This window comes from Necator americanus, chromosome II (assembly GCF_031761385.1).
Source record: "Necator americanus strain Aroian chromosome II, whole genome shotgun sequence".
Lineage (NCBI taxonomy): Eukaryota > Metazoa > Nematoda > Chromadorea > Rhabditida > Ancylostomatidae > Necator > Necator americanus.
In genome coordinates, this window is record NC_087372.1 from 37,852,117 (window position 1) to 37,878,807 (window position 26,691).

General features: G+C 37.3%; 2 protein-coding genes across 3 annotated transcripts; both read right to left on the bottom strand.

The window, feature by feature from the left end:
* Nucleotides 1-1,004: 1,004 nt before the first annotated feature.
* On the bottom strand, nt 1,005-21,959 carry RB195_020708 (uncharacterized protein; the record flags this gene model as incomplete). 2 transcript variants are annotated; one of them, XM_064189124.1, is made up of 19 exons in its annotated part: nt 1,005-1,037; nt 1,131-1,280; nt 3,580-3,724; nt 4,938-5,035; nt 5,125-5,168; nt 6,754-6,823; nt 6,933-6,980; nt 7,066-7,139; nt 7,203-7,274; nt 8,009-8,088; nt 9,433-9,473; nt 9,602-9,694; nt 10,145-10,329; nt 10,406-10,516; nt 10,654-10,732; nt 11,663-11,804; nt 20,592-20,620; nt 21,721-21,798; nt 21,876-21,959. In XM_064189124.1, 19 exons carry the CDS (start codon nt 21,957-21,959, stop codon nt 1,005-1,007), a joined length of 1,656 nt encoding a protein of 551 aa, XP_064045004.1. The 2 variants fall into 2 exon arrangements, with proteins under 2 accessions (XP_064045004.1, XP_064045005.1); XM_064189123.1 differs by lacking the exons at nt 20,592-20,620; nt 21,721-21,798; nt 21,876-21,959 and having other exon boundaries at nt 11,663-11,716.
* A 2,170-nt stretch (nt 21,960-24,129) lies between these two features.
* On the bottom strand, nt 24,130-26,248 carry RB195_020709 (uncharacterized protein; the record flags this gene model as incomplete). Its single annotated transcript, XM_064189125.1, has 2 exons — nt 24,130-24,374; nt 26,218-26,248. The coding sequence occupies 2 exons, from the start codon at nt 26,246-26,248 to the stop codon at nt 24,130-24,132; spliced, it is 276 nt and encodes a 91-aa protein (XP_064045006.1).
* Nucleotides 26,249-26,691: the final 443 nt, after the last annotated feature.

Genomic DNA, 26,691 nt, shown 5'->3' on the forward strand with positions numbered 1-26,691 from the left:
TTTAACGGAAAAAAGATCAGAAAAAAGGTATTCAAGGAAATAAATTGACAGCTTTCCAATGCTTTCCGGGGACGAAGAGCGGAACTCTTGTTCTACATAATTTTATCGCTTAGACAGGATCAATTTTCACCTCAAATTGAAAATAGATTCGGTCTTAGCATTCAGGGCCAGGAAGACAAGGAAATAATGGAGAATTTTACCAGGTCACGGTACATAGTTCCTTAACTTATGTACGTCGGAGATCATTACCTACAGAAGCACCTACGTCATTCACATGGACCGTAACCTTTGTTGACTATGTACTGTTAGGTTGTACATACACTAACGAAACAACAAAATCAAATTTTTTAGATTTTTAATTTTTTTTAAAATATTCACTTGAGATGGTGACGCAATCACAGAACACTCTGAGTCCAGAGTCCAACGTAATCCTAGTGCTACATGTATACATCCCTGGGGTGTAGGTGATGGAACAAAAATCCAGGTAAATCCCAGGTGTTTTATTTTGGTTCCCATTTTAGTAAAGTTTGTAAATTTTTCTTTTTGTTCGTAAGATTCTCTGACCCAGGCAAAGTGTGTTCCATTTTTCTAAAATCTTTCTTTTCTGGTGCACCATTAATGTATGTGAATAAATAAAAAGATAAATAAATAAACAAATATTTTTTGTATGGTTTTTTTTAATATTATATTTATACTACATTTACTAAAAAATATCAATACTACATTATATCAATATCTATACTATTTAAAATCTATACTACTATATTTATACTATATATATATATTTTATAACTACTTTTTTACAACTATTTTTTCTTTCATATGCAGACATTCATGCGCATGCAAAAGTGCGATACTAACGTTATATTTGTTCAAGTGCGTTGACCAAAGTTTCTACAGCTTTTTATCTCAGTCATATCTACGACTGTGACCTCGAAAAAGCTTATCACGACGCTACTAACGACACATGTTTGGACAACCTTCATAGTGCACACCTATAATAGTTACAAACCAGTTGAATCAGCATGCATTTGCATCTGCACGACGAACGTGTCATACATTTGTGTTTACGTGAATGTTAGTCACAAGGGTAAGAGCATGCTGGGATGAACGTTAATCGTGGGACTCACCGTTTTATCATTAAGGGCCTCAAAATTGCACATTGCCTGACATCCAGGGCTCACACGACGTTTACGGCAACATAAATCCAATTTCTCGTTCGGTGTCAGTGTTGTTCGCGCCCTCGATGACGTCGGGATCTGGCCAACAACGTTATAGGACTGAAATACGAGAAGATTTAAAGAAAAACAAAAAAAAAACAAGAAATTTTGTGGTGCAAAACCTGACTTTAAAGAAAACAATGCAAACAGTTAATTTAATTGCACTGGAACAGGTTCAAAACGAGATAGGATCTCTTTTCTCAGAACGTTCTTGTTTCAAGAAAAAAACGTAAGGGCAGTTTTTTTTCCAACCAACTATAAGATTGAAGCTACTTTTCTTTCAGAGGAAAAAAAAACTGCCAGAACAAAAGGAATGTAGGGTAGAAGTGATCGTCACTTTGCTTGTGGACTTGAATCTTTGAAGAGTTTTCAAAAAAAAAAAAAAATTACTTGTACATCCAATTCTTCAAAAATTCAAGCAAAAAGACATAAAGAATAGACGAATAAAAGGAAGATCTGGCAATTTGAGAACGCTGCAGAGCCATTTTCTAAAATAATTTTTTAATTGAACTTCGCTCTTCCCGGGTACTATGGAAAGCAACGAGAAAACTGAATTATTAGGTCGAGTAATGAGTCATGAGCGTCTCCTTAAATTTGAAAATACACACATCGGAATAAAAACTGTTTTGAAAATGTTGTAGACCATTCAACGAAGAATTCTTCACACAAGAATTCCTAGCACTAACTTTTCAATTTTACTGATTATTATTTTTCTTTAAGTGGATTAAATTAGAACATCAGGTGGACAAAACGGGCATTTTTTTCAGTCAATCGAGAAGATGGGGCCGCCAAAACTGGGGATAAGAAGCTATTTTTGAAAATATTACCCGCTATTCGCTTCCAAGCTCCAAAATTGAAGGTTTTGACCTCGAAAACTGACCACGAAGCTGCTCAATTGTGTAATTGTAATGGGAAGCCCATTTTTCTCCCAAATTTTTTTTGATAACAAAGAAAGTTACTGCAAATCCATGAACATTATTTCTCCAAATCGTTACTTTTCGCTGTGCTGTTTTTCAGGAACATTTTAAGAACATGATCTTGACTCACGCTTCCCTCCACGCCTTTTTACATTTTGCGTCACTTTGTACTTTGTACTTTGTAAATAATGTGATTTTTTTTCCAATTCCCCCGGAGAAGAAAAAAAAACATCGAAAGAAGCGACGATAAGTTCGCACTGAAAGACGACCAAAAAAGTAGAAAAGCTTTACAAAGAACGAAAGAAAATATAATTTACGTTAGAAAATTGTTTTAAAAAAGGTATTTTTTTTATTTTTCAAGTGCTAAAATGTTATAAACAAAGTATCATATTCTGTCTTATATGGGTTCAGTAAAAAAAAAGAAATGCAGTAGAGTCCACCCAAAAGATGAAGTAACATCGAAATAATAAAGGAAAATGATCTTAGATTAAAAAAAATACATTTAGTTTCAATTTATATTAAATTCTGGTTTTTTCCCGTTTTTCTAAGACAAAAATAATAATAAAGTCACATTAAAACAGAATAATCCAATATTTCCATATTCAATAAAACAATCAAAATCACAAGAACAAATATCTTCAGCTATCAGATAACACTGCGCCCGTTTTGATCTCTATTTTTTAAATACACTTTCCTACCTCCACGAAAACGTCATATGTAGGTTTTTTTTCTAAAATTTTTAAAAGTAAATACTTCCACTCCCAAGAAAAATGACAATGAAAACTATAACGACCAGTCGCCTTAGGCACCCATTAAAGCTTTTTTAAGTAGCGATTGATTTTTGAAGTTTCCAAAAAAAAAAAGCTGGGCAGCTTAATGGAACGTAGTAGAAGTTTACCAAAAAAAAATACAAGCAAAAACTACTTCTTATCAGCAGATTTTTTTTGAAAGTGGAAGTGCTGACATGACCACTATCACGAACTAAAATAGAATAGTAGCTCTAATGACAGCGTACGGTATTCACTGAAGAGTTTCCATGAAGGAAAATAGAATGGTTTCTCGATCGTGGAATGGTCCTCTCAGAGTTTACACCATCTAAATTTCGTGCGCGTTCTCTTCCTCGTGCTTTTCGGAGAAAAATCCCAGGTTTTTCTTTTTCCCTAATCCCCTTTATTTCATGTATACTGTGTATTGAAGACTACTTTACATTCACACTTTTCTTTCAGTACTTTTACGTTGTAAGAGAAGAGTGCAAACTCGTACACAACCTGCAGCGAATGAATTCTTTACGTGCAGAAAAATAAAAAGAGCATAATTTAGAGCCAGTCTCAGAAAAGGTCGTCATAAATAAATAAAAATGAACTTGTTTCCACAGCGACCTAAGTACATGTAATATTTCATTCGTATGCATTTTATACCCTAAAAATAATTCTCAGTCTCACCTTTGGCAGAATTAATAGGTTCTCTTTCACAAATGTCTTTTTCGTCATAGATTTGACGATATTCGGATGATTCCTGGCGAATAGGCGGAGTTGTTCGGACGAGTTTTGTTCGTCACGATGTTCTCGGTATGGACCGCTGATCGATCTGAGACGAATCGAAATTATATAGCGTTTGCAAATGGATGTATAATCGTCACCTATAGTACATTTGCACTTAAGAACTGGTCACCTCGGCCAAACGTTCATCTTATTAACACATTCCATGGTTTAGGAGGGATGTCGGGGGTGGTTGGGGGGAACCTGGTTCGGATGAAATTTCCTACATCTATTCGAGGATTCCTCATTGGTGTCACATTATTGATGCAAAAGTCAGTGAAAAAAGGTTCTCATAATCATTATGGTCCGAGAAACCCACTGGTAGGCTCCGTTCATAAAAATTAACTGATTAGTCTGTAATAATTGCGACCCACAAATTCACAAATATGATCTGAACCCAAAACAGTTTTTTTTTCAGGGAAGAGGGATTTTCCTTTATTTCCAGGGACGAGAGATCCAGGGATTTTCCGTCTTTCTCTTTTTTTTCCTTAAATATTATATTGTAGCCGCGCAACCATTCACGAAATTTGCCCAACTACCAGAAGTCCGCACTCGATACGCATACATAATGGGATTTGAAGCCGGTTTTAAAAGCTATTCTCAAACCATAAAATAAAATGTGATTTTAGCGAACGATGAAGAAATGATGGGGGAAAGATTGACAAGGTTGGCGACGATGCTATGCAAACTTACCGAATTTAGCGGGAACTATTAGTTCGAACACTTTTTCGAAAAAAAAAAAAAACATTTCTCAAGGTTGCAGACAATTGTGAGTTATGGCAGCCGCCCATGCGGGAGGAAAAACTCTCGCTGTGTTGGTCCTACTTCTAGGACGCGCAGAAATTCAAGGGACCTACATAGGGTTGTCAGGAACTTTTATATTTACGGAGATAGAAAAAATAATAAAGGTCCCATGCCGACATCCCAATAATTAATAATAATAATAGCAATAATAGTGACAGTATTTGCAGCAATAATAATAATAATAATAATAATAATAATAATAATAATAATAATAATAATAATAATAATAATAATAACACTAGTGATAATAATAATAATAATAATAACACTAGTAATAATAATAATAATAATAATAACACTAGTAATAATACTAATGATAATATGAAAATATTGATAGAAATAATAGCGACAATAATAATATCAATACTAATAATAATAGTAGTAATTATGATGTGATAATAATAAAAATAGTGTTAATGAGGGGGAACTACCGTAATCTTCGGCGAATAAAAACTTACCGTGGCCGGATATGCTTGGCCACGTGAGGCTTTGCAACCGCAACTGCAGACGTCTCGGATCTTGATCCTCCATCGATTAAAAAGTCGGAATAAGGGTACTAAATCATAGCGTGAAAACTTTTTCCAATCCAAAGGGAAAAAGACAAGCTCCTAAAAAGGCGTGTATAGTAAGGTAATTCTCTCCCACCTGTTCGTTTTCTGTTCTGACGTAAGCGCTTCCTGAGACGAGAGCTGAAAAAATTGGAGATAATTCCAGAAAAAAAAAGGATGGAATGGCTTATAGTACACAATATTTGACCCCCGTGCACATCTTAGCACCACATAAGGGCGCTTGAACTTCAAATACTGCTCAAATCTCATGGCGTCCCCCAAATAACGTCATTACTACAAGATTTTACGACGCTAGAAAGCTATTAAAACGCTTCACGATGCGAACGGGCGTTAGGTTGTTCACACAAAATGGCATCAAGGACGACCGACGGACAACTAATCCTTAAGGCGACCAATGTTCAATTTCGGGGAACAGCTATACAGTAGGATTACCTGTAGATTAAATGGAAAAAGATGAAAATCCTGCGGAACCTCGCCAATTTCACCGTCAAACTAAGTTATAATTAATGGAAAAAAATTACGAAATTTTGATGTAAACAAATAAATAGAAAAAACGTAAAAATAATAAAATAAAACAAACAAAGCAAACGAATAAACAAACAACACCTAAAAACTCAACAAAACGAATAATGAAGACTGGAATTGGACACATTCAAATGGTTCATTCTGTCCTTATTCTTTTCCTTTTCCTGAACCGGTTTTATTCCTCAAGCAGACCGTTCATAGGCACTTTATTTGAAATTGCACTTCAAAATACATGAATGCTAGTGGTGGTAGAAGAATTTCTCTTGGAGAGGGAACCACTAAAAGGAGGATCGGTCTTCGGGGGTGAAAAAAGGATAAATTGTCTTTGTCTGGCTTTCATCAATTCGCTTGGGATGTGCCACTGCGTTTCAATTCAGAATCTTTTGAGACTTAAGCGGGAGGGGGCGATGTGTCAAGTCAGTGCTTTTATCCTCCCAAACAAATTTGGTACCAAATTGTCAGCGCCGGAAGGATAAGACACTTGGTTAGCATCAGAGCGGATTGGAACCATCAAAGAATTTTTTTTCGAAAAAAGAGAACATAAAAAATAGATACATTCGAAAACAAATCCGTATGATTAAGTACAGTAATTCTGGTAAAAAATGGTGAATTAAAAAAAAAATTTAATAAAAAAAAAAAAAAAAAAAAAAAAAAAAAAAAAAAACGTGAAAAAAAAAATGGTGAAATTTTACAGTAATTCTAATTTCTGGGACCAGTCAAAAGGGAAAGTTTTTCGATTAGCAACTACATCTTTTATGAAAATTTATACAGTCCTTTACACCACTCACACCCCATTGTCGCAACCGAAAGTACAATATTTGGAAAAGAAGCGTCATTTCAAAGCTCTTTGCATCGTACAAATGACGGGTAGCTGCAAGACTAGAGTCTGTTTTTTTTTTCGTCGAATTTTCCAAGTTCGAATTCAAACAGCGGTTGCAACGAAGAATGAGATGATCCTTTTTCTTTAATAACTTTTTGATTACTACTAATCTTTGATAAGATCTCGCAAAAGGACTTGAAAAAAAAATTCTTCATTGTTTTTAAGCGCTAAAATTATTTTATGGATTGTGAAGATAAAAGGTACAATTGATATTGATAAAAGTGATGGCAGCAGATCACAAAAAACTCGCAAACAATTGATTAACAGAAAAATTTCGTCAAGTATAGGTAATAACAAGACCTGGTGTGGATGGAAGCGGTATAGCGGGCACTTCTCTTCCTCGAACATACGAACCTTGTCGGAGTGAAGACTGAAAGAATAATCCAGAATTAGTGTGTTTCTCGCTCCTCCACTGTCTAATTCTTTGCTGTTCCGATCAAAATTTTACCGAAAAAAAAGAAAAAGCAAAAAGAACCGACCCTATGGATGAGGTTACCATTGCCAAATGGAGGCACAGCAGGAGAGATCTGGAAAATTATGTTAGAAAGTGCTTTGATTTCAAATTCTCTAATCAACTATAAACGGAAAACTTAGTATCACAGAAGGAATAACCAGCATAGGTGGAGAATAAGGTGGCATTGGGTTACTTCTTCCTATTGGCAGGAACGGATAGGTGATGTTCAGCTCTTAACGATAATAAAAACGTAGCTATTGGAAAATTTGGGTTAAAGTTTAGGGAATATACATACCTCTGACCGGCATAATAGGTAGAAACGGGTTCGGTGGTGGAGGTGAAAGATTTGGATTTGGATTCAACGTGACTGGAAAGCATAAGAATAAGAAGAGAGCCATAGAAGTAGTTCTTCAAATAATTTCCTTGTCTTCCTACAGGTGCGATAGTTGGAGCCGGTGGTCCGACCCCTTCACTTTTTGACGGTTGGCGAATGGACCCTCATCGCTTGCGTTGCACCCCATGAGCTGGACCCTCTTCACCTGAGAAGGCTCCGGCTTTTCTCTATCGCACCTATGCTCCAAGTCTTCTCGTATTGAAGTCTCGGGATTTTGAACCGGATTTATGTTTTCTTGTTTTGCCAACGAAATCTTCTTAACCCTGCATGGACACCATTACTTAAGGATATTGCATAGTATCTAGATCTCATTCGATTTGGATTTCACACTCTGTAAGAACGCGTTGGTTCACCAGCCCCGTCAGTCGATGAAACTGATGATTTTGTTCTCCTGTTAGGAGATGTTTTCCTAATTGGAATTTTTACGTAGGGCATACTTAGAACGACAACGGACTTGGCAAGGAGAGAGTAAGAGTTTCATGGGATATGGGTAGCATCAAAAACCTCGAACCATTTCCAGACTTTTGACAAAGACCAGGTTGTCGAAACGTCAGGCCGTAAATAAAGTTTCATGAATTTCACGCAAAAACAAGAAAACATAAATCCAATTTTTCAAATAATTTTCGTGCTGCTTAGAAAACTTACAACTTTGAAAACTAATTATTCTGAGACACTTTTTTTTACTACAGAAATATTAGTTCACAAACCTGGTACCAACGTATTCGATGGTATCTGAAATGATTCGACCGGAAACCTTACACCTTGGGATGCGTATGAATCGGTTGTCCTGTAAAGGTAAAGTATAACATTGTGATTTTTTTTGAAATTACTCCATAACTAAAAAAAAACAACAGTGCAAATAGTAACGAGAAAAATCTGTAATACTGTAACGAGGTCCATCTAACGCAAAGACACCCTGTCCCATGTGGAACCCGTTGGCAACGCTCCAAGCTAACGGCATTCTTACGTTTAAACTATGGAACTGTGGAAAAATACATTATGGAAGTTAATAAATAAAATTTAAGATTATAAGTGATGGCGTTTAAAATCTGTCTGTAGCTTTCTGTGAGCCAGACGTTTAATCTATTTAGTGCAGCGGTGCAATGACTATCTGAAAAAAGTGCTAGGAAAATTTTAAAACCATTGATAATCTGAGAGGTATGAATAAATTTTAATAAGGGTCATAGAAAGATTTAAAATAGCATTTTGGGAGTCATTATGGGACCACATTCACTTCGTGTCTGCATAAAAGAGTTTATGATGAGGAATTTTTCTTCAGACGTTGGTTTTTTTTAAAGAGTATTGATGTATTGAAATTACAGAAGAAATTAAATTTACAGAAATTACAAGAAATTAAAGTATCGAACTATAAAGTCGTTTAGGCATTTACTATTCGATACACCCCGCACTGTAATGAGCCTTTAGAGGACCTTTCAGACACAGTAACTTGATTAATTACTTAATGCATAAAGGATAAAGGATAAAGTTTCTGGCGTTAATCAATCCGCTTGGGATGCGCCCCCACGTTCACTTCAATTCAGAATCGTTTGTGGTTTACGAACGTGTAACTGGCCTATACAATGACTTGCGGGGCCAGCCGATGTGTCAAGTCAGTGTTTTTATCCTCCCGAGAAGTCTGGTACCAATTTATCGACCCCGGAGAGATGAGGCTTGGTGAGACTAGGGGATTCGAACCTCCGATCATTGTGCGTAACGACCTTCCCATACACCCGCCCTTACTTAATGCATAATAGTACATAATCCAAAATCCTCAACTCCTTTTCTAAAACTATCTTTTTTTTTGCTGTTTCCACCGGAATTAAGGTTCTCGTTCACGTATTTATGATATTTTATCGAACAAAAGAGCTGTCGAAAGTGAATGAAAAACTCTTAAGCTTCCAGAAAGTTCAATAAATTTAATTAATATTTTTAGGAGCTATTTGAGTAATTGATTAAAATTGATTGATTATTTGATTAAAAAAAACAACGGTAAAAATCTACTGAGTAATTTCGTATTTCGGTGCTATAGTGATAGATTTGGAATAGTAAAATATATGTAGGTCTCAGCCAATTTTCAAAAAAGTCGGTGTCTTTCGGAGAAAATCTGACAATTTCAAAAGAATACACTAACGTCGTGGAGATGTTGTCTTCCTTCCGTTGAATGATTCGTCGCTGAAATACGTGATAAATTCTTCAGAAAAGTGAAAACTTTCAAATTTCCAAAAAAAAAATGCAGCGATACAAAACAAACAAAAACAAAATAGTTTAAAATATGGTATTTGAGCTCAAATTGAACGTACGCTGACGTGTTTGAAAGGAGGTAGTGCGGTGGTCGAGCGAGGAGGTATAGTGACCAGACGAAGTGGGTACCTTGTAGTGGCTCTTGGATTTTCCTGAATAATACAGTGAATTAAAATAGTCTACTGCGATTCGAAAATGATTCTTTTATCTTTGCAGATTCCTGGGATGGAATCTGCAAAATAATTTCAGGAGTTACTTACGAAAAATCCAAGGGAAAAAATCCAAGAAAACAAGTTGGGGGAAAGGAAAACGAGGCTGCTATTGGTTATTGCCTCGTAAACGCCGCCCATATTCCCATCACCACTAAGAAGTCCGAATTTTTCGAGGAAAACTATGCAACACATACACACATATCTCCACAGAGGTGATATTCACCGCGAGGACGAAATTCTCCGTCATGAACGTTCTGGCACAGCGGCTTTCATTAAAATTTTAGAATAAAGTAAAGAATAATAATAAATAAAGAATGAAATTTTAGAGTTTTTGAATAAGGTTTTTTCATGAATTAAGTAGCTGGGACCCGAAAATGGATTTTATCTAACCTGCTCTACTTCGCCTCCGTCAATTTCTTCCTCCACTTCATCCACACTATTTATAGACTGTTGAGGCGTAGATTCATGGATGTTGTACTTCACAGCTACGGTAGTTCTGTGAGGTGGACGAGTAACAAAGAATGGATCGATTCCATCAGTACTGTCGCTACCGTTAAGCAGAACGGATTCATAGACTGGAATTCGCAGTGGAGCCCTCTCTTAGTCCCTTATCTTGCAATTGAAAAAAAAAAAGAAAAAAAAAACTCGCACTTTCATCTTCGGTTTTGGATCTTCCATTCACGTAATATATTCCTTTTGTGATCACTCGTTGACCATCCAAAGGAGCGTAGATCACATCCTTTGCACTGTCGTGAACATTTGCTAAAACATAGAACGTTACATATACCAGCAGATGTTATTCTGGTAGGAAAATATGGATTTTTAAATTCTCTTCTAAAGATGAACAAATCAGGTACTGAAATTAACAAAATAAGAAAAAACAAATGAATAAACGTTACCACGTTTAGAAATATTGTGTCGTCGTTGACTCTTGATCACTCTAGACGGTCGATGACCTTCAACGATTACCAGATTCTGCTGAAGAAGAAAAAAATCTGTGGCAAGATACAAGTTCTGACAACCAGCTACAGTACAAAAACTCCATGGATGATGCAAAGATGTAAAAGGATCAGATGATTTTTCGCTCAAATTTTTGACCGTTAAAGTCATCCTACTAGAGGTTGTTAGTCCTTAACGCAGGCTTACTACCTTGAGAGTAAACACTAAGTGGCACAAGGTAAACAAATCTTAGATCTCTGCAACAAGATTCCACCCTCTTTATTCTTGATTTCTTCTTCTGAATTCTCCTTCATTCGCAACCTGGGAGGCATACCTACTATTACATTTTCTTACTTTTTTTACTATATATTCTACTACACTTCTTGTATTTTGTCGCGTTTATTTTATATTATTTTTTAAATTCTTATTAAAATAGCGCAGCACAAGGCACCATCCACCGAATCTCCAGTGTTTTTGTACGCTCGCTCACCTATTCATGTGAATTTTCAGGGATAGTTCTACCCTGAAGCTCATCCTTGAATTTTCAAATATTTGAATGTTTGAATACTCGATCCAAGCCCTGAATCTTCATCTTCTTAAATATTGGATCACATAAATATTCCAAAATTCTTCAAAGATGAACTTTTGAGTACTCAAAAATTTCATCATGTAACACCTTCGCAAAGGATTCAAAAGATTGGCCTGTACTTTCAAATATTATACTTATTATTCATAAACTACATCGTAACTATTAAGCCGTCCACATTCATACAAAAAAAGGGAAATCATTTTTGTCATGAAAAAAATCATAATTTTTAAACGAGAAATTAAATAAGCAGAGACTTAGATAAACCTCATAATTCAGGATTTACTGTTACTCTCAGATTTTTTCCAACGAAAAGTGTACTTGTTTCAAAGTGAGAAAAATTCGAGAAAACTCGCAACGTTGAAAACCAGAAATCCACTTACGGACGAGATTTGATGAATAATGACTGCAAAGGCGATTAACGACCGACATATCATTCCGGTACGGTGAATGGAAGAGGTAGATGATGAGGCGAAGAACTTCGCGTAAATCGCTGAGCCAATCGTCGTAGGTGCGTGAATGGATCTGGAATATAATACGAATGCAACTAGAAAATCGTTCGATGATCGACGGTTCGTACAATACCAAGAACTTGTCGAGGTTCTAATATCCGTCGAGAAAAAAAAGAATGAGTTAGTTAGAGAATAAAGCATAGTTCTTGCTTATTACATGAAAATACAAATATGCTGAGTACGAGCGTTGGATTAATTCTACTTCTTTAGGAAAAAAAGAATTTATCTAATTTTTTTTTTGCATCGATAACAAAAATTCCAATATCCTGTAAAAAAAAAATGATGCGCCAGCAAGAATAAAACAACGTCTTGTTTACATGAAAACAGAAATATGCGAGTAAAAGTGGAGTAAAAGTGTTAGATTCCTTATACTTATATTTCTCTAGAAGAAAATTAATTTTTCTTTCAAATTTTCCTGAATTTAATAAGCTTCAATATTCGCTTGCTGTAGCTCCAATATCTCCAATAAATATATGTAGTTCTTCCCTTTTCTTTTTGATTTCTCCATAAATTAGGCATTTCTATTTTGCTTCGTTTCCTATAAGGTGTATAGGGGCAAAATGACTAGTTTAATGGGTGTCTTTCTTCAGATTTGTCTCAAAGGGTTTGACGAGAGATGAAAAATTACATTAATTTTATAGTGAAGTTCGATACAAAAGCTTTCTCTACGAAAAAAATTCACCTGAATCTGTCAAATATCGAAACTCAGCGAATTTTCTGCTTATAACTAAAAGCAATAGTAAAAATAAACATATGTACCAACACAACCGTAGATCAATTGTACAGCGGCTACAATGCCGGTAAACTTTTTGGAAAAAAAAGATGAACCCGATACAACGATCCTAAAAAAATGCAAAAGCGACTGTGTGAATCTCAAGCAGAAAAGTTTCAAAATGTGAAATAATTAGAAGAGAAAAAAGTCTTGAAAATAGCTGAATTCAAAAATTACGTGTCATCCAGGAATACTAGAAGTTATTACGAATAAAACACCCTGTACAGTACAGCTTGCAGGCGTTCGCTATTGTCAGCTTAGGTTTTCCGACTTTTGTAAAGAAAAATCTTCCAATAAATCGTTGAAATAAATAATTATAAACTTACTGCAATGATGTGTACCCTGTCGTAATAGACGAAACTAGTCCTATACAAATAATAGATGATCGTAGTAGTAATGTATTACCCGAAAATGATTCGAAATGAGCTGCTATTCGGTTTTTCTATAGATACTTAGTGATTAGCTCACCTGCTGCTTCTTCCAAGGCCGTTTTAGCCACGAGTACGAACCAGAGCTACATAATTATTATTGCAACTATACAGAAGAAAGTTCTCGTTTACTTTTTTCCAAATATTGTTCTAAAATAGATCACAATGATCTGCATCAGAATTCTGATCAGATTACGAATTATTCGAATATCTGTTCAAGCTAATCGATTATTGAAGTTCCTGTAATGCTCGAAACATTCAATTATCGGCGATTTTGCAGTTTTTAGTGGTTTAACCTTCAAATACGTGATATTTTTGAAGAGTTCGTTCGCTTGATTACCCGAATACCTAAAAAAAACGCAATACAAGCACTTACCTTGCATCCATAACTCAACTACTCAACGAGTCTTTTTTTCAAAAATAGATAACGGGAACGTGCTCTAGAAGAATAGCACTAGTCTTAAGATTTATTAATGTACCATGAAACAAATAAAAATATATAAGACACAACTAAAAATGTGGAACATAACATGTAGATCCGAACATTGCAGATAATTTATTAATGAACGGGAAAAATCAAACAAGAAATGCAAATCTCACGCGCAAAACGCGACACCTCGCAGCTCGGCTATAATTTTCCATTTAAAAAAAAATGAAGAAGACAAAACACATAAAAGGGTGCTAACATATTATACTTACATTTACATTTTTCAAGCAGTAACTCAAAAATTTCCATAAATGCAAAAGTTATCAAGTTATTTCAACACTTCTCTTGACTAGAAGGTAGAACTTACGCTACGTGAAATAATTTAACGACATTATGCATCTATGAAAATTCCTTTCCTTTCTAGTGATTTCCTAGTAATTACTATTACAAAATAAATGGAATAAAAATATAAATTCACTGATAAAGAATGATGGGAGCATTACTTAGTGGAGGGTATTGATGGAGGAAAAACGCAAAAATTAAGTTCGAAAGTAAAGAAGAAACATTTAGCTGGAAATATAATAGCTATATCTATTCCAAGCCAAATGAAAAATATAAATAGAGTCATTTCTGAAGAAATGCCAATACCAGATGACCAAGCATTAGGCGGATCTTAGCCAACCCGCTTGCGCCGCTCGAAAATCGTGGAGAATTTCAGTGATAAGCGATGTAGCAAGAGCGATCAGTTCTAATTGGAAGACGCAGAGTCATAGGTCCAGATCCTGATCTCGCCCGATCTCATGGACAGAACAGGAGAAGCGTTGAGGCGAGGTGACAACAAGCAACACTTCCGCAAACTTGCTAGCGCGAAATTTTAAAGATTACGTTTCGTGATTGAGTTGGAAAAAGGATATTCCTGAGATTTTCGGATAGAAGATGACATTCGCTATGTCACTATGATTATGCTACAAAATCACCCGAATTCTGAATAGAGGAAATTTATCTGATAAATAGGTATTTTCAGATCGATTCATCGTCGTTTTTTTTTTTTGCTTTTTTCGCGAGTTTTTCTGTAAGACTGTCTCCCTCTCTCTCAAAAGATTCCAGCCCTCGCTCCATGTTTTAGCTAAAAATTGCGCAATTCTATCCATTTTCGGCATAATATTAATTTTTCACAAGGAACTTTTTCGGCAAGAATATGCTAAAAAACTACATAACTGACAGAAAAAAAAGAAATGGAGCCATCTAGATTCTGAATTAGGGGACACCTAGGAGACTAGTAACTATATGACACTGGAAAAAACAGGATCACATATAAGCGAACATGCAAATATTATCAAATTGTTCTCGAGATGGTTCCCTCGCTTCGGCCTCTTTGTCTCTTCCTTGTAGCTCCGTGATGAGTTCGTTTTTTATTTGTGCTGATATTTGTGTGTATGTGAGTAATTTGCTGTTTACTTAGCAAGAATGTCCTCAATTGCATCTTGGATGCGTTTTACTCTTTGAATCATCTACTCTACTACTACCTTAAATCTTCTTTAAAGTAGAAAAGCAAAACCATTACTTTCTTTAATTTATTTATTTTCTGCTATTTAACTCTAATGCCTTGACACTTCTATTATTTGCTTTCAAAATTAGCATTCAATTTTGTGGAATAATGTCGTTTAACGACAATTCTGCTAAACGATGATCCTACTAATGTTACACAAAAGCCTCATTACTGAAGTACACAGTTGGTTTTGATTTAGGACATAAAATTCTTTGCTCTAAAGTCAATTCGACCAAAAGCGATTTTCGCCACTAATTGTAAATCATTAATTAATTCTAATGTAGGTTTGGAAACAAGAAAAATGAACGTTCACCATCTTCTTCCCTTTTCTTTGAATTCAATTATTTATTATTATTATTCATTATTTCTCATCATTCTCATCAGATGGAGTCCGTAGAGCACTACAAATCGCTTGATAGCTCCTCGAAACCATACAGTAGAGTAAAAGCGACATGAAGCACCGCGCAGTTCCGTAAGCGGATGCGCTCGAAGCGGTGCAGTGGAGCGTAGCGGTTAGGATCGGGGCAGGACCCCTTGTACCACCATTCACTGCTGCAATACGCGATGGTACCACCTCGATTCCAACCGCTATATCGACAGCGCCGGTCGCAGCAGCGATGAGTGGAGCTAGCGAGGGTGTCCGGACCTTCGCACGATCCTAAGCGCTAGCTACACCGGACTTCTTCGAGCTCGGCAGACTACGCAACTGCACCGAGTTTCAGATCGTTCTGAACCGACCATAACACTGATTAGTGTCGAACCAACCTACTGGAGGAGTTGTTAAAGACGAGGAACTCATACTGGACCATAACGACTGCTGTTCTGACAGCGGAGGTGATCAGACGCGCGAAGCGAGTTAACAGCTGTAACTTGGTAGAAATCGAAAGGAACCACTGAAGGATAAAGTTGAATGTGTCTGACGTTAATCAGTCCGCATGGGATGCGCCCCCACGTTTACTTGAGTTCAGAATCGTTTGAGGTTTACAAACGTGTAACTGGCCTATACAATGACTTGCGGTGGCTAGCCGATGTGTCGAGTTAGTGTCTTTATCCTCCCAGTCAGATTTAGCACCAATCTATGGAGGGATGAAAGGCTTAGTGAGCACTAGAGCGGACTCGTACCGCCGATCGATCGTGCAGGAAGCGGAACCTCTAACCGCTACACTACACCCGCCCCTCCAGAGAACAGTTCCCCGCAAAATCTTCTTTACAGAAAGTGGTACCTCATAATATGTAGCCTATTCGTGACTGTAGTTTGATAGTCAATTGTATGTAATGAAAAGAACGGAAAAGTATACTGCTTCCTGTAACACGAAAAAGTATGGCAGTTTAGAAACTTCGTATAGATATAACTAGGAACATCTACTGAAACAATCTTAGAGTTCATGAATCCATTTATGTGTTCCACTCAAGTTTCAGTTCCTAAACAGAGTCCGTAGTCACTTTTGCTTGCACTGATTTCTTCACGCTGGCCTTCTCCGGCGCAGAAAGCAACAGTCTATCCGAAAAAAGGTGTGACTGAAGTGTAGACATTAGTTGCAGAACTGGAAGTTATCATTCGAACAGTTACCGGGCGGTAATGCGGGCGGAGAACACAGAGCGATTTCGATTAAAGAAAAACTGTACTTCGGTCTGCGATAGTGAGACATTATCGATTTCAATCAACATGTTGAAATTTCGCTCATTTCGAATGAAGAGAATAACAACACACCGATCTGTGGCACAAACCACGAGTAACGATTCCAAGGAAAACAAGGAGAAAGTGAAGGTGACATTGTCTTTCTTCGAAATCGTTAACTACTCCTAGTTACGTCTAAACCATAGGCGATTCTCCGAATTCGACTATCATTATCATATGGAGGAAACCTGCTGATTCGCTGTAATAATAGTTGAACATCGAAGCGCACCATCTATCAGTAACGAGCGCGCGACGCATCTTCTGACGGTGGTTACCTTCGCGGTCGCCAGCGCTGGCGTTTTCTCTCCTTCTCTCTCACTCACCCCAACTTCTTTCAAGATCGACCCCAATCATCTGTGTTCATTCGATCGTTTGTGCAAATATTCGAACTTTTCACAGACATAATTTTACTATTATGCTTGAAGAAATTTATTGGTTTCATATTATGACAGGTTCCACCTCCAGTGGAACCGTGAACGCGAAATGCAAGAAAGATTGCAAATTCGATAATTCAGCACAGGAAAGATTGAAAAAATAAGGACTGGTGAAATTGTTGCGTATACTTTTTTAACGCTGTGAATAATAGTACTTTCCACCATATAATAACTGTGATGATAAATACCATAACCTAAGATAAGCGTTTTTTTTTAAGTAGTCACACGAAAAAATCTATATACTTATAGAATGTACCTACATATTGGGACGGGTGTACCGCCGTCTGTTGTTGTTCGCCACATATTTGGATGCAAAATGTATCCCCTAATCCTTTTTCTTTTTGAGTGATATATCAGTCTCACTTTTTCATCCTCCTTGAAATCAAATTGAGGAACTGAATGAAATTAAAGTGGAAACAAAAAGCATAGGCGAAAATCGCTCTTCTTTCTTTTTTCTGTAGAAGTTGCTAATATTACTATGAACAAAATCATCGGATCCTTTTAGAAAATCCAAGGACGTTTCTCAATAGCGACGAATACTTCTAAGATAAACTGTAGCCTTGTAGAGTGCAGTCAGAAATGCACGACCTTGTGCAGCATAGCATTGTGCACAGTATTAGACACCTTAGACGTGGGGCCCTCTTCTAACTCGGTTCTTGTGCTTATCCCCACTGCCTTAGATGTTCAGGCGTACATCTAAGACGGTGAGAAATGCGCATCTAATGATTCTAACCATTCTTCCATAGCGGATTTGATTACTGTCAGTAATTCTTCTATCACACTGCATATATTCCCCATCTGGAAAATATTTTCAGTTCTATTAATTCCCTTCCACCCACGTGTGCTTCACATCGGAGTTTCCCTCTCAGTTTTTGCATTGCCACTTCCTCTTGGATTTTCCATCATTACCTGCGAACCGATAATTAGATAAACGGCCTCCTATAGTCGAATCCACTTTTATTTGCACTGACGTACGCGCCGCCTTGCAGCATCCCGCGTACTTTCTTCCTTTGCTGCCACTTTCTTCGCGTACTGCTTCAAGCTGCAGCTGGCGGGAAGGTGGGGACTAAGTTATTTCCTTTCAAAGCTGAATAAGACAACTCAACATTAAAATTCGTCTGTAACTAAATGTCTGAGGAGAACAAAACATTCTCCCCGGCCGGGAATTGAACCCGGGTCTCGCATGTGACAGACGCGGATACTCACCACTATACTACCGAGGACCCGTAATTACCCACCCATCAACATCTCTATGGAATTGAGGTGGAATGAGAACACCAGCTGAAATTTGCTGTTTTCTGTCACTGAATGCCTGAAGGGAACAAAACATTCTCCCCGGCCGGGAATTGAACCCGGGTCTCGCATGTGACAGACGCGGATACTCACCACTATACTACCGAGGATATAAGAATATGATCCCACAATGTTTTAAATGCAATACAAACAAGCATTTGGACCTATATCAGCATCCGTCATCCGTGGTTGGGCCCCATTACAGAAGAAGAGACGCGCTCCCGCTTGATTAAGACGGGAGCCCTAAACCAAGCGCGATTTTATCTGCACAACTGTTGTGCGTTAGTTAATGGTCAGCAGGACGAAAAACATGTTGATGGTGAACTGTAAGCGAAAATAACTAAGGAATACATAGAGGAAATTTCCGCCACATCGGAGTAGTCGGAAGTTCTTTCACACCAGTACAACTTCTGCGTTGAGTGAAGTACTCTTTCTGTCATCGTCGGTGAAACGTCCACTGTGATTCAAAACGTTCCAAAAATTCCCTTATCGTATCGAAAAAGGACAAAAACAAGAAGATGGAGAAACGAAGACCATTGAACAGTTTGTCGTTGTCTTCATCATGTTGTATAACCTTGATCTGTGGTGCAACAATGCTTGAGCGGTTACGTTCAGCGTGGATTCGTTTTTAACCTCTCGCAGGTGAGCGTTGCCAACTGAGTGTCGCACGACGTCCGCAGTAGATTCTTCGAAAACATAGATGCGACAGTGAGACGCAGGACAGACTGTAAAATCGGAAACACACGATCACTATGTAGCAGTAAGTGGTAGAAAAGCGAATGCAGAAATAAGGGGAAGGGAGGCTTACCAAAACCAACAAATTAAATAAAACGATGAAGAACGTATACATAATAAAATCCAAAGACGATAACGGACACTCATGATTAGAAATGAATCGCAAAAATCTAATGCCTAGTGTGATTTTAAGCGAATCGGGGAGATGACTGATGTTCTATTCTTCATTCTCCTTACCTCAGTCCATTATAGGTGTTTATCCACACTTTTAGCCGATACCTGAGGTGCACGAACGTGCCTAGGAAGGTGATAGGTACCAGAAGATTTCCTGAGCTTTGCACGAGATCCATTCCACACGTATAAGGGATGAATCCATATAATCGCTAGGTTCCCGGAAGCGCGAGGAGGTCCCACCGAAGCTCAGAAAGCTAAGCGAGGTTTAGGTTCCTCTTCGGAGCCAAAACTTCTGCGCTTAAAAAATGTGTACCATCGCTTTCTAGGAAGAAAATGTTCCTGAGGCACTGCTTGTTTTTTTTTACTCTCATTTTCACTCTTTCTCCCTCCTCAATCATGGAGTGAATCTATAATGTTTGTATTGAAATCCCGTATTCGCCAAGAATATTTGCTTTTCTGCTTCTATTTCTTGAAAATCAAAGCTCCATCAGTTCAGAACTTGCAAAAAACTCAAAAGTACGTTTTATTGTTTCTTCTCTCTTGTAATTTTGTAGTATAGTGGTATACTTTGTAGTATACTACTATAAATACTCGAAAGCGAGTAGTGTCTAATGAAGATCCGTGCTTGGAATAGTATTCGGAAAGGAATATCTCAAATAGAATCCAAAATTACTGTCCAGAAACTTTCCTTTCAGAAGAGGTGTGTTCTGAACCGTTATTTTAGAAGTATCGGCTCTTTAGCATCTTTAGCGGAATATCGACTGAAGTATCTGTCAAATCTTTCGTTCCTCTCATTTCTTTATTAGAAACGCGGTGTGATCTCGGTTGTCCATCGATAGCTTGTTGTGATGATGGAAATTAAATGGTCCAAATCATGCCCATCATTAAATGTTCTAATATCATATCAGAATGATTCTTTGAACAAATGTATTTTTGCACACACCATTTGCAACGCAAAAGTACAAGTGGAAAAAAAAACAAAATTGCTGATAAACTGATATATATATATATATATATATATATATATAGTTTGGAAGCTTTCCTTTTCTTGATCATAGCTGGTATTATCAGTCATAGAGAATTTGTCATTCAAATGCTGTAAGGTGGAAATAATCACGCAAAGGAAAGAATTTATATCATTCAAAAGTATTGACAGTGAAAAGGTTGAGGGTAAACAGTTAAGAAGCCCTACTCCAACAATACTCTTACTATCATATTCATAAAAAGCAAAAAAAAGCATGTATAATGCTAACCAGCGCGAGTAAAAATGAGTACAAGCTAAAAAAAATCAACTAATGAAATTGACGTACCGGAAGAGAATAAGCAGAGACTTGTTTCTCTGGGTTGAGTAGGTTCTTCCATGCTTTTCCTGATTCTTTCCCTTCTTCCTTGGTCAGTTGTTTGCTTGCTTCACATTTTGCTGAAGGTATTGTTTCAACTTACCACGGAGTTGACGATGTTGAAATCTCACCACAAATAGATTGGCGTAGGACTTCATGCTCAACACCACTACTAATCCGGAAAAAAGTGCGTGAAACAGTCCTAGCTGCATTGGTATCCCCGACGATGTAACTTATTACGGTCGTAGAACATTAGCAACATCCGCAACGTGTCTGCGATGCTGCATGTTGGAGAGATTCTGCTGCACACAGTTCAGTTAAATTAGCTGGTATGAGTACGAGGAAGGAACTCATGTTTAATCGCATCGTAGGGAACGTAACAAGTTGCATCGTAGGGAGGAGCGATGCAGCCCCATATGTTTCTTGTTGGATTATTAGGGAAAATTTCACGTATTCATAGTTGCGAACTACACCACTACTCCTATTTATTCGTCTAGGGACCTCAACACTGTCAATTTCGTGGCATCCTATCTTTTAAACACTAAACACTTACTGATGCAGAATGCATTTTGGAAAAAAAATCATATTAAACAATACCTCGCAAATTTACCTCCTCCTCCCTCAAAAAAAAAACGAATGAGAAACACAATTTTGAAGCAGTTAAGTGATTAAAACGAATGATCAAAAGGTTAGACAAAAATAGAAGATTAAAATGTAAAAAAAAAACATAAAAATATTTACTCAAGACCGGAACTCAAACCTATGCTCAATGCCGACTCGATCGGAAATGCGCTGTCCAACACTAGCTCTTCATACGATCCTTTTCCGAAGAAAAAAAAACTGTATCTAGCATAAAATAACAATAAAAAAACAATCAACAACAATAACGATATGAGCGTTTCAAGAGGGAAGAAACCACTTGGTATGAGGGATGATGCGGAGAATTGGGGGCCGCGACGAACGTGATCACCAACTCACGTCAATATCAACAATCATCAGACGTAATTTCAAGCGCATTCCCTGGCAGAAGGAAACTGGGATTTCTTGCGAATTTTTCGGAAAAATATATGTTAACACTTATCGAGGATTGGGAGGTAACAGCGTCAGCGAAACAGTCCAAGTTAGACACTTTACGATAGGCGTTGTCAAGAAAGAAACCAACAGAACACGTGCATTTCTTTAAAAATGGAAGTTTAATGCTTTAAAATCTGTTAAAAAATAGAAAAAGGTATGAAAGTAAAAAAAGGAACTCGCTTCGAACGAAAAATCCATAATTCCGCATGCGTTGAAGGAATCGTGAACCTTGTGCCGTCGCTCCGTTGTACTACATGCGGGCATAGTTGAGCTTTGCGCGGCAGGACCCTTGGATTCAACACGGAGTAAAACGAAAAACTGGCGGGAAACGTTCGGCTGATCCTCCTAGCTGTGGATGAAATCCTACCCGAAATTTCAGTGCTTTTGTTCTTAAGTTGTCCCAGGTGACGCTGGTGTAATTTTTTGTTCATGGTTAAAGTTTTTTTTTTTCGTAGTTTGCCTTCTCCGGAACTTGAATGGTTGAAATCGAACGATCCGGTTGAACTTCTTATCCACGCAATAAAAAGGAGCAATCCTAAGTTCACTTTTTCTCTTTTTTTAAATTCGTTATTAGGCGAATAGGGCATTTGATCGGGAAAATCACATTCGACTACAACCATTTAGGCTCTGAAAAAGTGAAATTCGCTGAATCCTTAGTGAAAAAGAAAGGAGTATATATATAATCAAAACGACATGAATCACGACGGCGGTGGCGCGTAAACGGCTACGCTCGATGCGAGCGCGGCGGAGATGGCGGTTGCAGTCGAAGTGGGACCTACGCTACGCTCCATTGCAGCGCTTTCAGCGCAGCGCAACTGCTTACGCAATTGTACCGTGCTCCCTCCCATCATGCTGAGATTTCTAGGAGTTTTTTCTCGTCCTGGGAAATTCCCCATAGTTTCCATGTAGGAAAGCTATGGAAGATAAAGTTTTTTGTAGATCAATATAACTGCACAAAAAGATTTTATTTCACTTGCTTATAATTTTCCAATTTCCTCTCCTCCTTTTATCTAATTTTATTCCTATATTTTCATTTCCTTAATTTCTATAATTATTACTCCTTCATTTCTTCTAATTTTATTCCTTAGGTGCCGAATTTTATTTCTCTCCTCACTTCAACTTTTATTTCATTCTAGCGACACCATTTTGTTTTGTAGCAGAAATTTTTAATGATTAATAATAATTAAAATGAATACAATAATCGATAATATAATTTTGAGGATTTTTCTTCGTTCGCCGTTTATATGGGACTTACGACACTGCATTACTGAGCTTAAAGGCATCACTCTACGAATCTCAGGTGGTATAGATTTCAGATGGAGTATTCGTATACGGGATCGTAGATTATGGGGGGGGGAGGAGAGGGTGCTTCCATCCATTTCTTCCTAACTGCCGTAAAAACAGTGCAGAAGATGCGGCGCCGCACAGGGTTGGCGCGCTCCAATCGAACTCGTTGTAAAAAATAGCGCGCCGGAACCCTCGAAACCGTATCTTCCGACCGTTTTCTACGGCAATGTGAATGGAATCCCATTCACTTCTTCCTAATTGCCATAGTCTACGACCCCGTATACGAACATGCCTTCAATGTTAAGGGTCAATTTTGTCGTTCTGACTACCTCCATACTGATGAAATTCCCTTTTCATAGAACCATTCTTCCTAGACGGCTCTGGAATTTTCCTGCTGCTGAAAAAAGGAGAACTTAGCAAAACCAGTTTATATCGTCATTTCAAGTTCACTTTTTCTTTCGTTTTCGTTACTCATGGTATCGTTATCGAGAACCATTTCAGTCACATTATCTCAGATCTAATCTGAAGAAGTTTTTTTTTTTTTTCGTGTTTTCGTCAAAATTCAAGTACTTAAGTCTCGAAAGTTTTCCCTTACATTCTATGGCGACTGTTCATATACTTTTAATTTTCTTTTCTCTATTTCTAATATCTCATCAAATTTCATTAAATTCTCACTCAGAGCTTCAGTACCAGTAATGTCCATCCGGGTTGCCGCGCGATACGCGTTCTGCCGAGGTAGAACGGAGGGGAGCGGACGATGTGGGAGAAGCAGAGAAAAGGCTTGTGGTCAGGCGTAGCGATCATCAGGGCAAAGATAAGATTAATAACATAATAATAGTAATAATAGTAATAGTAATAATAATAATGAAGGATAAAGGATAAAGCTTCTGGCGTTAATCAATCCGCTTGGGACCTTCGTCACCACGTTCGCTTCAATTCAGAATCGTTTCGAATTCAGAGGTTTACGAACGTGTAACTGGCCTATACAATGACTTGCGGTGGCTAGCCGATGTGTCAAGTCAGTGTTTTTATCCTCCCAGACAAGGCTGGTACCAATTTATCGACCCCGGAGGGATGAAAGGCTTGGTGAGCACTAGGGCGGACTCGAACCTCCGATCGATCGTGCAGGAAGCGGGATCTCTAATCATTACACTACACCCAACTCCAATAATAATAATAATAATAATAATAATAATAATAATAATAATAATAATAATAATAATAATAGTAATAATAATAATAATAGTAATAATAATAATAGTAATAATAATAATAGTAATAACAATAATAGTAATAACAATAATAATAATAATAATAATAATAATAATAATAATAATAATAATGATAATAGTAATGGTAATAACAGTAATAATAATAATATAATGTTGACTTCTTTTTATCACAAATTATTTTAAAGGGAAAAAACAACTACAAATGTTTATTATACATCCAGAAATTCTTCTGATCTTCTCGTACTTCTCCATTCCGAAGCGTTTATTTCTCGGTTCCTTCACGACTTCCATCATGAATTTTTTCCCCATCCGTTGTTACGACGCGTTTTTTGTGCCATACGATGACCAGAACAGGTCCACTTCATTAAAAACGCTAAACTTAAGGGGGAAATCAGTGCCTGCTACACTTGCAAAGCTATGAAATCTCTGTGATTACGTTTCAAGCCTTTAACTTCTTAGTCGCTTCGATTTGATTCCTTAATTTCAACAATTGGAAACAAATGGTGGAATGAAATCATATATTTTAAATTTTCGTTCTCGAAAATTCGACTCAATTGTCTAAATACCATATTCTCATTGATTTCCAGTCACCACAAGCGAAGAGATCCTAAGATATTTTCTTAGTGTAACCTCTGAGCGCGGCACGTTAAACATTTTTCTTTGGAGAACAGCAGTGAACCAGAAAATCTTGGTGAAGGAATACGAAAGAACTCGAGTTCTGTGATCATAGGTGGATATTTGACGATTTTTATTACTGTATCCCCCTGATTTCTACAAAGGAATTAGTGAACTTTTATTTTTTTTTTCCACAAAAGTGCTACAGTCGTTTGTTGAGGGTTTTTCGCAGACGTCTTTTGAAAAAGGCATAGAAAAATTCGAAATTTTCTCGTCTTCTGCGACTTCATTTATTTAAGGGATCTGAGTGCAGAAGACAGATGTGTTCCTCGAATAAGAACATCGATTATTCATGGAAATACGCATCGTCCCATCCGTATCTATTCGTTCATTGACACGAACTACACACATGAAGCTTAGGAACCAATTTGCTCTCGTTTTTGCTTACGTACATATTTATGTCCTCAGAAAAAACTCATAAAATTGCCCATGTTCGACTGTCTTTGAACTTTCCAGGCTCTGACGAAGGCGATAACGCCGAAACGTTAGCCGTTGTCTAATAAAGGCGATCAATATCAATCCTGGCTACAGCTCAAGGAAATCAATTAAAAATCTCATAAAATTGCTCTCTTCTGGAATTTTTCTTTTGAAATGCTATGCGGAAAACGGAGAGGTCGTTTATTTTTCGCAACGTTTATTTGTTTTCATTCTGGTAATAAATCATTCGAAGACGAATGAATATATCGGTCTCATTCTCCAGGAATGCAACATAGTCCTGATTGCAACGATATGGGAATTTTGAATTAAAAAAAAAACAAATAAACAGAGAAATAGTTCCAAGTGGGGAAGTAGTTCTATATAGACATCAGATTATTTTGTTATTGAGCGTACGAAAAATCTTAAATAAACATAATAATAATATAAAAATGTACGCGAATACTCATTTCCAAAACTTCACATCTATACACGGGTCAAAGCGACATGAAGTACGCTGCAGTTACGCGAGCGGCTGCGCGGTCCCCCCTCCCCCCGCCGATCCCAAACGCTACGTTCCACCGCATAACGCGGTTCGAGCGCAGCCGTTTACGTAACTGCACCGAATTCATTTCGTTTTGACTAGACTATACTAGCTGGTAGGGGCAGGTGTAGCCATTATTATTTGTTGTGTTGGTTATTATTTGTTTAATGATAAATAATAATAAAAAAATTTGGTAATAATATTTAATATTAATTAATTAATTTACCTGACTATTCAAAATTATTGAGTATTTTATTACTATATCATACACTGTTATTTTTATATTTATGTTTACCTTGTGTGGTGTAGCGGTTAGAGGTCCCGCTTCCTGCACGATCGATCGGAGGTTCGAATCCGCCCTAGCGCTCACCAAGTCTTTCATCACTCCGGGGTCGATACATTGGTACCAGACTTGTCTGGGAGGATAAAAACACTGATTTGACACATTGGCTAGCCCCCGGCAAGTCATTGTAGGGGCCAGTTACGCGTTTGTGAACCTCTTGTGATGTTGAATTGAAGTGAACGTGGTGGCGAAGGTCCTAAGCGGATTGACTAGCACCAGACACTTTATCCTTTATTTTATACTAGCTTATATTATACTTATACTAGCTCTTACGGTCACTTGTAGCCAAATGCACTTATGTTCACATTGACGTACGCGCCGCATCGCAGCGCACCACGTAACTCCTTGGCTTGGTGTCACCCGGTTCGCGCTTAATTCTGCTTCAAACGTACTCATATGACGTCGACAAATATAAGCGCTGAAAAAAATGAATAAAATTAATGCAGTTTTGTTTGCGTATTGAGATTTAGCGCACGATATTGGAATGGAGCATTGAACGTT